At 36.6% G+C, this 12,878-nt stretch overlaps 1 protein-coding gene and 2 long non-coding RNA genes across 8 annotated transcripts in view; 2 read left to right on the top strand and 1 right to left on the bottom strand.

Annotated features, from left to right (window-relative positions):
• The window catches only part of LOC126590616 (receptor-like protein 2), a 29,863-nt gene extending 23,480 nt beyond the window's left edge, over positions 1 to 6,383 (top strand). For 2 of the 5 annotated variants that reach the window (XM_050256092.1, XM_050256093.1), the window contains exon 3: positions 5,952 to 6,383. In XM_050256092.1, coding sequence (XP_050112049.1) covers positions 5,952 to 6,165 — 214 coding nt within the window. In that variant the 3' untranslated portion in view covers positions 6,166 to 6,383. Of the gene's footprint in view, positions 1 to 4,362; positions 5,868 to 5,951 lie in introns of all 5 variants that reach the window. The other 3 variants (XM_050256090.1, XM_050256088.1, XM_050256086.1) reach the window with 3 other exon arrangements.
• On the bottom strand, positions 5,858 to 7,230 carry LOC126590630 (uncharacterized). 2 transcript variants are annotated; one of them, XR_007612112.1, is made up of 3 exons: positions 6,968 to 7,230; positions 6,626 to 6,787; positions 5,858 to 6,125 (listed from the first exon to the last, which is right to left on the bottom strand). It is a non-coding gene; the product is annotated as an uncharacterized LOC126590630 (long non-coding RNA). The 2 variants fall into 2 exon arrangements; XR_007612113.1 differs by having other exon boundaries at positions 6,626 to 6,743; positions 6,968 to 7,229.
• Positions 6,616 to 12,086, top strand: LOC126590637 (uncharacterized). Its single transcript, XR_007612122.1, has 2 exons — positions 6,616 to 6,719; positions 11,982 to 12,086. It is a non-coding gene; the product is annotated as an uncharacterized LOC126590637 (long non-coding RNA).
• Positions 12,087 to 12,878: the final 792 nt, after the last annotated feature.

The following is a 12,878-nucleotide window of genomic DNA, read 5'->3' as shown; positions in this document are numbered from 1 at the left end:
TGCTTTTTGTTTAGGTAAATAAATTCATTGAAAAATCAAAAGTGCACAGTTACGAATTTTGAATGAAATAGTTGTTGATATGATTTTACAATTATTCTAATCTGTATCGACTAATCCAGTTGAAATGGTTGTTGTCATCTGACAGTTAAATTTTCTAATTTCTCTTCTTAATTTGGAAAACTTTTTTCTTACTTGTTTGATAATCATTTCAATTTTCAAAAAAGTTAAATTAAAAAAACCAAGTAAAAAAAAGCCAAATTTTGAAGGAAATTGACAATCGCACACAATTTAGCTATTTACATACTCATGTTTAACTATGGTTGTGGATTCTGTTTGGTTTATTCAATCTAATAGCTAGAAATAGTCACTTAGTAATACGGTTTAGTGGTAGTAATACTGTGATTCAAATTCTCCTTTGGCGAGAATTGAATCTAAAACGTTTCACTTACAAATGAAAAGAAATACTATTAAACCGTAATACTAAGTGACAATGCACCTCCCATTTTGAAAACTCAAAAAAATAACTGTCAATTTTCATTTTTTGAAAACTAAAAACAGTTACCAAATCTATATTAAGTTTCATTTTTTAATAAAAGTGAAAACTGCAAGAAATTATCATTGAGTGGCTCCTATTTACGTTATGCACGAATTTCCTTAACTTGATTGCATCTAAAAACCTGTCTAGTGATTACAAGTATTGTGGTACTCATTGTCAAAGTATGTAAAACCTTCTTTTTTACCCAAACAAAAGTATGTAAGCCATCTAATGTGAACTATTTTCACTCACTACTACTGATTTTTCAGTCAATATATTGTGTACATGAAAGCAAAGACTTCAAATTTCAAATATTGTGGACAAATATCTAAACCCACCTACCTTTTAAACCTACTTTTTTAGTGAAAACTACAACGATAGAAGGGACGTGTGAATTAATATGAATTGAAAAACAGGACTCACTATCTCTTAGTGCAAGATTTGAAAACCCGAGTTGAAACATGTCTTACCGGTGTGGCTTTTATGCTACGCATCATTCAATAGTATGGGAGTTTTAATTGTTATATTTGATTTTTGCAAGTATTTACATTTTTATTTTCAACCTCAACCAACCATGTCTCACATCAAAAACCTAGAAAACCTCGGTTCATTAGTAGTGACTCACTAGATTGTCTCTTCCTTAATTGGGACAATAAATTTGTTAAAACGCTAAAGTCTCAAGTTAACCCACCTATATATTGGTTTGCACATGTGGTCAATGTCAATGTTCGATTAGTAGTGAGCTAATAAACCGTCTCTAAAACCTCAATTGAAGCATGCCCTGCATCAAAAAGTTAAAAACCTCAGTTGGGGCACTAGATTGTCTTTACCCGAATTGAAAGAATGAATTTAAAACGCTAAAGTCGCAGATTGGCCCAACTATTGGTTTGCACATGCGATTAGGGGTGGATTTTTTTGCCAAATTGCCGTGCCAACCGAATTGCCAACCGTGCCATACCGATTTTGTGCCAAATTTTTTGTACCAATCGATAATGGTACGGTATTGTACCGTACCGAAATTTCATGGTACGGTATTGGTAATGGATACCATTACCACGGTATTACCGTACCATACCGAAAATACAATATAATATATAATTTAGAAATTATATAATAGATAATTATATAACACATATTTATAATATTACAATAATTTGAAAATAAAACCCTACTTATATTAGCATTGTTGTTGGTGACTTTGATCTCTTGAAATTGTGGAAATCAAACACAAAAGAGTTCCTAATTCTTTCACAAATAGCCAAAATATCTTTGTAACCCCCACTTCTACTTTTGCTAGTGAAAATGCATTTAGCCTAGGGAGGAGGGTTGTGGACCCTTTAGGATATCCTTGACTCCTAAAATAATGGAGGCACTAGTGCGTACTAGTGGTTGGCTTAGGGTAGATGAAGTAAACTTCTACAAGGAACCAAAGGAAGATATGCTTCAATTTTACAAGGAAATGGAAGAAGAGAAAACAAGAAAGATATGCTTTAATTTTTTTAGTAAATTTGTTATTAAATGGTTTTCAACTTTAATTCTTCTTGCTACTAATTAATATGTTTTTTTTGTTTGTAATGTAGACTTGACACAAACTCAATCTTCTACAAGTTCAATGCCTTCCCCAAAAAGCTTTGACATCTTAAGCTTGAATAACTGATCAATGAATTCTCATTTTTGAAGTTTACTTCCAATTTTCATTTGGTTTGAAACTTTAATTTATATTTGGATTGTTAACTTCTATTTGTTTTGATTCGTAACTTCTATTTGGATTGTAAGCTTAATTTTCATGATGAATCTTGATGCATCATTTGAATTATTATGTGTGTGAATTGTGAATGATGAATAATAGATGAATTTAATCTATAATGTATGAGATAAAGGTACAAAAAAAAAGTTTTGCCCTTGAATTGGGTTAAAAAAACAAAAACAGATTTTGTTCCAAAACAAAATGGCAATTACCATTGCCATACCATGCCAACCGAACTTTGGTATACCGAAAGTTTGGTACGGTAATGGTAATAGATTTTACCAAACCGAAAGTTCGGTATGGTAATTGGTACAAGGGGTTTGGTACGGTAGCCGTACCGAACCCACCCCTACATGCGATCAGTATTTTGTTTGATCAGTAGTAAGCTGATGAACTGTCTATAACTTTGATGCCCTGTCTCTAAAGTCATCAAAGTCGGAAAGGAATAATCCAAAAACCTTGTATGGACCCCGTTGTGCAACTGATGCTTTGAAGTCTATCTACATTTTCTACACTTATTTCTCTTCTACATATGTAATGGATCTTAGCGACGACAACTTCTTTGGCATCATTCCATACCAGATTCCAGCCTCACCAACTTGGAGAGACGATTCAGACCTCTCAGGAAATCATCTATCCGACAGAATCCTAGCATCACTATCGGAGTCTTCGTCCAAGACCTCAATGCACTGCCGTTGACCAGATACTTCACGGGTCCCGCTTTCAAATTAGTGCAAGTAATAATACAACTAAGTACATGGAAGATGTATGCGAAAATTGTAAGTATTGAGACTGAATCTCATATTAAGTAGATTAGGTTACTCCTCATATTGTCAATTAGTTGTATGGTGAAACCTCAACCCGTTTCAATAAATTTATCAGTCTTTGCACCTAGAAGTCTCCATAATTTAGGGTTATTTCACATCACAATATTCCTTTTTCCCAAAAAATCAAAAAACAAAAATAAACAATTGTGGGGCAAATCAAGTGGTAGGGTACTTAACTCCACTCAGTGAAAAAAGTTTGAATCTTGCTCTTCTCTTCACCTAAAACAAAAACCTGAAATTTTAATCGACATCAAATTCGATGAATTTTTGCTCGTTGATTTATGCAGAAACAAACAGTGACAGAGCCTCAAAGAAAAGCAGAGTCGTCCTTTCTAATTTTGGTGTTTCCTTTAAATCTAAGAAAGCTACAGCCTAAAGTCAAACCAAAGACTAAGAGATTAAAGAATCTTTCAACGACTTTGAAGTCATGAGTCTTACCGACATGGAATTTCCTGTCATGACTTTGAAGTCATGTGGAAGATGCGTATGTACTCTGCAGATTCAGACATATATGCATACCTATCTACGCGTGTAGAAGAAAACCTGTGAGTAATCTGAACCTGAGATGGATCATCCATTCTCTCATGGCTTCCTTCTCATCCTCTTGTTTTCTTCCATTTTATTCACAATACAAGCATGTGATCAAACCGAACGCAGCGCCCTCAAGTCCTTCGCCAGCGCTCTGTCTTCCCCGGCATTGAACTGGACTGCTTCAGTTGATTGTTGCCAGTGGGAAGGCATCACATGTAATCAGAACGGTTGGATCATCCGAGTGCGGTTGCCATCCAAGGGCCTCACAGGAGGTACTTTTCCTTCATCACTTGGAAACCTTAAGCTTCTTTCGCACCTCAATCTCTCCCACAATCTGCTTTCCGGCTCTCTTGAAGCCGGGATGTTCTTGTCCTTGAGTCGCCTTGAGATTCTTGATTTGAGCTATAACCTTTTCTCCGGAGAAATACCAATGTCTTTATCATCAAGTTACATCCAAATAGTTGATTTTTCAAGCAATCAATTCAACGGAACAATTCCATCTTCATTCCTCCAGCATGCCTGGAATTTGAGCAGTTTGAATGTCAGCAATAATCACTTTACAGGCCAAATACCTTCCTCTACCTGTCTTCGTTCATCCTCGCTTAGAGTCTTGGATTTCTCCCACAATAATTTCAGTGGCCCAATTCCTCCCGGACCTCGCTTAGAGTCTTTTATAAAACAATAATTTCAGTGGCCCAATACCTCTACCTGTCGAGTTGGAGGTATTTCGTGCTGGCGACAATACTCTCTCAGGATCCCTCCCTACTGATATCTACAATGCTCAGGCACTTCAAGAAATTTCATTATCTACCAATGGGCTTGTGGGACCCATCAGTAAGAATGTTGGGAAGCTCTCCAAATTAAAGCTCATGCGCCTTCAATACAACAATCTCGAAGGTCATCTGCCCTCATCTCTGATGAATTGCACAAACCTTGTTGAAATAAATCTGGGATTCAACCGTTTTAGTGGGAATATCTCTGCCCTCAATTTCTCTAAACTTACTCATCTTAGTAAACTAGATTGTATAAGTAATAATCTCACTGGTACCTTGCCAATAAGCCTCTACGCATGCAAGTCCCTCAAAGCACTTCGACTGGCTACAAATGATTTCGAGGGCCAAATCCAACCTGAGATTCTTCAATTGAAAAACTTGACCTTCCTCTCACTTTCTCGTAACAGACTCACCAATGTCACGGGGGCAATGAAGATACTGACGGGTTTCAAAACTCTCAAGGTGCTCCTTCTTGCAAAAAATTTTAAAGGTGAAGAAATGCCAGATGGGGATATAACTGTCGATTCCGGGTTACAAAATCTGTGTGTTTTCAGTTTACTTATGTGTCATATGACAGGACACATACCTGCATGGATTTCAAAGCTCGGGAAACTGGAAGTCCTGGATTTGTCTTTTAACAGACTCACTGGCACAATACCTGGTTGGTTGGGGACTCTTCCGCATCTTTTCTTTTTGTTGTTGAATGACAACTTGATTTCGGGTGAATTTCCAAAGGAGCTTTGCAGACTACAAGCATTAGTATCGCAAAAGGCTGCGAATGAAACAGGCCATTGTTCTCTTGAGTTGCCCGTCTACTTTCAACGCGGTAATAATGCAACTGTGCTGGCTTCACAGTACAAATATCTGCCCAACATGCCAAGAGTAATCTCCCTCAGGAACAACAGTTTAAGAGGCAGCATACCCTTTGAGATCGGCCAATTGCAATTTCTTCAACAACTGGATCTAAGCATCAACAACTTCTCTGGCAACATTCCAGACCAAATAGCCAACCTCCCAAAGTTGGAGAGATTAGAACTCAACAGTAACCGTCTGTCAGGCGAAATCCCATCATCACTATCAAATCTCCATTTCTTGTCTACATTTACTGTTGCATACAATAATCTTGAAGGACCAATACCAGCCGGCACTCAGCTCCAAGGTTTCAGTGTCTCTGCATTCGAAGGGAATCCGAAACTTTGCGGTGCCCCACTTTCAAACCAGTGTTTCCCAAGTAATGGCAGTGATGCAGATGAGAATGAGAACAACCAGGATTTGGACCATGATGAGGAGCAAAGTCTATGGTTTGGGTTATCCGTTGTGCTTGGTTTCTTTGTAGGGTATTTGGGATTCTGTTGCCCTTTGCTTCTCAAGAGGACGTGGAGATTTGCCTATTTCCAACTCCTTGACAAAATTCAATTCATGCTCTATCTGAAGTGGAGTAGGCTTAGAAGAAGGTAGAGTTCTAGAATCTAGACTCTGTTCATTTTTCTTTTTTCAATATGTTTACAATTACTAGTTCTTGTTCTTGTTCTTAACAGGAAAGCCCAAGGCCAAGTCCAAGTTCCAAATCAAAAGGACGAAGTTAAAAGCAGCAAACCGGATAGTGAAACCAAGAGTACAAATCGGTCAGAATATGCAAACAACAGTAACTCTTTCATGGTCCCTGACAACTTCCAAACCACCTCTCTCGTCAATGTTCCAGTTAAAGCTCACTGCACAGAAGATGATGAAATATTAGTGTGTACGGATTGAGACAGTAAATTCTCTAGTGCAAAATATCTATTTAAGAGTAGGATGTTCATTCCCTAATCGGATTGTAAGTTGAATAGCTCTTTTATTTATTTTCTCTCTTTGTTTAGACAATAATTATGGACCAAACTATCAATCATCAGCTGAAATCACGATGGAAGTTTGATAAGGTAACATATTAGATGATTTTAAACGTGACTAAAGCCTAAGCGTATACATCACATATCTTTAACCACAAAAAGGTATGTCACATAACGAATCAAACTATCTGTGAAAATCTCCTCGATTTTCATAAACTTGCGCAATCAGTTTGGTTAAGAAGAAAACTGAAACTAACAAAAGGGTCCTGATTGAAATTGATACTACACATCAAAATCTGTGTATATGCAGAATCATTGACAAGGGTTTGTATTTTTTCCGAAAGTAAAACAAAAAAACTAGTGTAAGTTGGGTTTTCACTTACTTCTTCTAGTTTGCACTGGTTGAAAGTCGGAAGTTGTTGAACGAATCCCAACACGAGCAGAAGCCGAAAATCACAGAGCTCCAACTTTCGCAAGGTTTAGGCACCTAAGCTCCTAACCCTGCAAATTGGCCATTGTTGGAAACATGAAATCAATCTGGGAATCTGAAAAAAAAATAAAAAAGGGCAAAAGAAAACGGTTCAGGAATTTCATCAAACAGTTTATCTGCAATCTCTTTTCAGAAAGTTTAAAATTGCAATTATCTTGTGAGAGTAAGATAGCACATTAAGGAAGAAACATGTAAATGCAGCTTCATCGTCTACAAACACATGCATGCAACGTACCAGTTTTTTCTGTTGAATTTTTGGCAAACAATTGTCTGGGTCTACACTTTGATGGTGTCTCGAGGTTATGTCAAAAGAGGTTTTCTACGGGATGGGTTTTTTTTTTTTTTTTTTTTCAATGTGGTCAAATGCGATAGGCCTGGCTCACAACTGATCTAGAGAGACTTTGGCTCCGTTTGTGTTCTCTGAGTTCAAATAAATTGACGAACACTATGTTATAAGAAATATTAAAATTTTATCTTGACAATCAAATCGGCAAATAGTTTCGAATAATTGATTATTTTTTGTGTTTTTGCAACAGTAAACTATAAAAGAAGACTGAAAAATAGACTGATTAAATTATTGAAAGTCAATGTAGAGTGACACCCACAACCAGTCTACATTTAAAAAAACTGACGCTTTTGTTTTCTGTTTTAGCCACTTGAATTTTAGATTGACTGTTTTAATCGTGCTTCGTATCGTATCATGGTGTTTTGAATAAAGCATCTTACCCAAGGAAAAAAAATGCTCCATTAATTTCCTTTGATCATGACTTAAGTAAACCATTGAGTCCAATCTGCTTAGAAGAACAAAATCAACTTCGATAAGTTGGCACGTCAATGTCCAAAATTTCAAGCATTGTTCATGATAATGATTATACTTTTGCAATTTCGAAGTCAAATACACAGAATATATATATATATATATATATATATTGTAGGGAAATAGGTCATGCATGGTAGATTTACGTTAGTTTATATTAATATTGTGCGTAATTGTATCATTTATTTTTATACAAGAGATATTTAGAGAAAAAAAAATCAAGTACGTAATTTTGCACGTTGTTAAATCATGAAGAATTCTTTGTAAATAAATTAATTAATGACCATCTCACTTCTACTTATTCTTAACTATATAATTATTCATCTGTTAGTTCATAACTCTCCTATTTAATCGAAATTCCTTAACTTGATTGCATCTAAAAAATTGTCCAAAGTGATTAATAGTGTTTCTACTTTCTATTCAAAGCACTTTTAAGAAACAACATTTTTAAGTGCTTTAAACTCTTCCACAGGCACTAGCCCAAAGTCAATGTAAACATTCTAATACGTTGCAAACCCATTATTAGACCCTTCATTAGTGACGGCCCATTTCACCTATGGCGTGGTTACGAAACCGGACTGGAATGGGAAGAAACGGAATGGCACTTTCTCAAAGCATTCCAGCATTTACCAAGCTTGTGAGGAATTAAAAAAAGAGAAAACTAATGAAAAGGGTTTGAAAACTTTGAGTTTTAACGATAAGGACAAAATAAAGAGTAAAATGAATAGTATCAAGATTGACTTTTTAGTGTAAAAATATGGTTTTTCGTTAAAATGAACAGTACCGGGAGCTTTTCGTTAAAGTTCCCTAAAAAAATAGGTGGGTCCAGGTTCTCCTAAAATTAATAATTAAAATTTTAAATTATTCAAAATTAGAATACCTAGATGAAGGTGGTATTTGGATTCCAGGATGAAGGCTCCAGCCGTAATCAAACTTTTTTACCTAAAATACCCATACACTTCTTACCTGTAATTCAAATATTTACCATTGCATTTCTTCACTATTGCTTGTATCCAAAAAGGAAAAAAAAGAATAGTAATCTAAACGCATTTGGCCACTTTGAAGTCAATGTAAGTGACTCTGAATTTAGATTATTTTCGAGAATTTATACAAGTTTTATTAAATTTAGATTTTAATTAAACTAATTACAATTTTTTATTTTTGGTCAGTAATCATTAAAAATTCGTGGACTTTACGGGGTCACACTAAGTATAATTGGATAGAGCTCGATCCTAAGAACGCATAGGAGAAAACTGTTCGTGAATCGGAGTTGAAACGAAGAAATTAGAGATGTTTTAGTTGTTTGAAAAAAAAAACATGATTAGAAGCTACCAAGTAGTAGCAAGAGAGAGGGGGAAAATGAGAGATGCGGGAAAGAAAATGAGGGAAAGGAGGGAAGGGGAAGAGCAGCCAACCTTCCTGATCCGTTTTCGACCCGATAACGCTGTTCCCCAACTCGGCTCCTCCACACATTGCGACGTCGATTACGGAATTTTTCCGACGATCCAAGGCTTGCCACCACCTGGAAAACATTTCCCATCGTTCCCTCTTCCTTTTCCATCCCAAATTTGATGAAAATTGGCTTTGAATTTGTGAAACCTGCACCAGTGGGTGCGACGGTACCGCGCCTTTGATCCACCATTTCTGAAACGTTTTCCTTTGATCACCACCATTTTTAGCATCCCCTTAAGCCCATGAACAAAATCCAAACAAATTTGGGGCGACGGAGCTGCGGATTTGACGAATCGAAGAACACCATTTCAAGGGTTTCCGGTGGATCGAGGGTGATTTGAGGTGTTTTCTGGCTGAATTAGACTTCGGCCCATGTATGAAATTTGTTCCTCTCATTAAGCTCTACTTGCTTGTAAAATTTGGTAATTTTTAGAGTTAGTCAAAAAATTGGGTTACCATTCACCGGAAACCGCCGCATGCGGCGGCGCATGGCCAGTGGGCCAATTATGTCTTTCTAGGCTAAATTTGATACCTCGAATCTATCTGTGACATCCGATTGATGAAATTTTGTCGTTTGAACCTAGTTTCATTAAGGTCCGCCACTTGAATAGTGTAGCAAATGACGATCCGACTGTTAGATCATTACTAAAATTTAATATGTTATAGTACGTAATATTTGAGAACCTTAGGAATTTACAGATCGAGAATCCGAGTTACGGATCTTCCCTAATTGAATTTCTAAGTGTATAAAACGAAATGTTGAAAGCAACATAATTCTAGCAATTGGCGGAGATCCGACCGTTGGATCGTTCCGAAATTTTAGAATATTGTTCTAAAAGATAAATGAGACCCTTGTATAGGGTTGTAGACTCCATCGTTGACAAAGACTCGACTTTTGATCAATATGCTACGAACTAATCTTAAATATTAAAATTAGTATTACTACAGACTATGTAGGACTTAGTGGGCCTATATTGAACTGCCAACTTAGAGGTCATATTCCGGTGTGGATGTCAAAGCTCAAGAAACTTGGTAGTCCTTGATTTGTCTTCTAACAGACTCACAGGCTCAATACCTCCTTGGTTGGGTAGTCTTCCTAGTCTTTTCTTCATAAGCTTGGACAACAACTTGCTTTCGGGGGGACTTCCAAATGAGCTTTTCTCACTACAAGCTCTTATATCCGAGAAGCCTTCCGCTCAAACAGATAGTGGTGATGTCAAACTACCTATCTACACGCATCGCAGGAATGTATCTGTCGCATCTCTGCAGTACAACTACCTGTCCAACTTGCCGCCAACTATTTACATCCGAAATAACACCCTAAGTGGCAACATTCCCATTGAGATAGGCTGGCTGCATAACCTTCACGAGCTGGATCTCAACATCAACAACATCGTTGGTAGCATTCCGGACCAGGTATCTAAGCTCACTAACTTGGAGAGATTAGACCTCTCAAGAAACCATCTGTCAGGTGGAATCCCAACTTCACTATCAAGTCTTCATTTCTTGGGTTCATTTAGTGTTGCATGCATTAACCTCCAAGGAAAAATACCGTCAGGCACACATCTCCAAGGCTTTGATGCCACTGCCTTTGAGGGCAACCCGGGACTTTGCGGTTTCCCGCTTCCAAACAAATGCCAACAGATGAATACAAGTGATGATGCAACTAAGAACCTGGAAGATGAACATGACCATGGGAATGAAATTCCATGGCTTTATATTTCAGTGGCTCTTGGTTTCATTGTAGGACTTTGGGGAGTTTGTGGCCCTCTAGCTTTAAGCACGTCATGGTGATACAAATATTTCCAATTTCTCTCTGATGTTAAAGATCGCTTTGTGTGCTAATCAAGTGTATTTTTTCCATGAGAAACAAATGACTTATTAACAAAGTTTTAAAAGATACTAGACGCTAGTCGTGTGTCCAACAGGGATCTAGCGCAAGGGCTTTTTTTATTTTAATTAAATTTATTAATATAACATATACATAAAGCGGGAGCCTTGTGCACTGGGTACGACCTTTTATTAATATAACATATACATAAATATCTACTTTTACATTAAATATAAATATAATTGTATTGAGATACATAAATTACAAAATAAATAACATATAAATTATAATATATTAGAATATATTGAAAACATGTGGAACAATTATGTGATGAGTGTTTTAACAAGTCTCTTACAATTTATCGAAAAAATAAAATACAAAATAAAAGTTATCTATTTTTTGTTTATGTGAGAGTCGCGGGCTAGACGAGTGACTTGGCAGGTCTAGACACTCTTACTTAATTTTCAAATGCTTAGGATTAATCGGGAAGGTGGCCAGACGCATAGCGCATAGGAGGGAATTTTTAGACTAGTGCTTATCAACCAAATTGCTGCTGCATACCAAAAATATAACAACTTGGTAAAACAGAAAGGGAATTTACGTCGTAGGGATGGCCAAACAACATCCAACTTTCCTAACTAAATTCAAACGCAAATGCCTTCGAATTTCGTCATGATAGAATACTGAAACTTTTGAGCATAGTTGGTTGGGGGCTCTTCCGAGGCTCCTTGTTTTAGCATTAGGAGGCAATCGAATTTCGGGTGAATTTCCAAAGGAACTCTGTACACTTCCCATGTTGTTATCCGAAGAAACTGCTCCTCAACTAGACGGTGATGTTCTCGAACTGCCTATCTACATCTCGACCAACGCAACGTTCTGCAGTAAAAGTTGTCTTACTTTCCTCACGTGATTGACGTGAAGGACAACAGCATTAGTGGGAAAATTTCCAACAATGGCCAGCTTCATCAGCTCCTACAAATGCTGCAGCTGTAAGTTGGGTTTGTATTTTTTCCGGAAGTAAAACAAAAAAAACTAGTGTGAGTTGGGTTTTCACTTACTTCTTCTAGTTTGCATGGGTTGAAAGTCGGAAGTTGTTGAACGAATCCAACGAGCAGAAGCCGAAAATCACAGAGCTCCAACTTTCGCAAGAGGAGGCGGGTCAGGAAATGAGTTACAGTGGCACCTAATCCTGCAAACTGGCCATTGTTGGAAACATGAAAACAATCTGGAAATCTGGAAGACAAAAACACAAAAACACGCAAAAGAAAACGGTTCAGGAATTTCATCAAACGGTTCATGTATCTCTTTACAGAAAGTTTTAAATTGCAATTATCTTGTAAGCGTAAGATAGTACATTAAGGAAGAAACATGTAAATGCAGCTTCATCGACTACAATTTGATGATGTTTCGAGGTTATGTCGAAAGAGGTTTTATTTGGGAAGGTTTTTTTTCATCTTTTTAAAAATGAGGTCTAATGCAATAGGCCTAGCTCACAACTGATCTAGAGAGAACTAGAAATATGGCTAGCGTGTTGCTGCGGGATTAGAAACCGTGTTTCAAAGCTATAAGAGATTGTTACAGAAGTTAAATGTTTTTACACTAAAAATGTTTGAGCTTTTTGAAAGAATTTTTATATGAAGAGCATAAATTGGGTGAATGAAGCTCTTGGAATTCTCTGAACCACTCTATGAATAGCATGACCTGTGAATGGTTGATTATGTAATAGAAATTAGTAAAAGAGTATGTAAGAGTATTATATATGAAACTATATTATTGCAAAGTGCACCGGAATACTCAGTTATAGCTTTAAAACCAATAAAAAAAAATGCAAGACAAAATAGAAGTAAAAAGTATTAAGTTTGAAAGACATGAACGAATGTGTCTTAGAAGATTTATACCTTTTAGATTGAAAATGGTAGGAAAGAGAGAGAGTTAACTTCTTATCAATTACCTTATGAAAACTTTTGCAGCAGCTGAAACACCTTTATCAATGAAATATCCCAAGAACGTTGGATCAGCTACACGAACCTGCTTTCAATTGAACAT

Source organism: Malus sylvestris, chromosome 11 (assembly GCF_916048215.2).
Source record: "Malus sylvestris chromosome 11, drMalSylv7.2, whole genome shotgun sequence".
Classification (NCBI taxonomy): Eukaryota; Viridiplantae; Streptophyta; class Magnoliopsida; order Rosales; family Rosaceae; genus Malus; species Malus sylvestris.
Note: the sequence above shows the minus strand (reverse complement) of the source record. Positions and strands in the feature narration are given on the sequence as shown.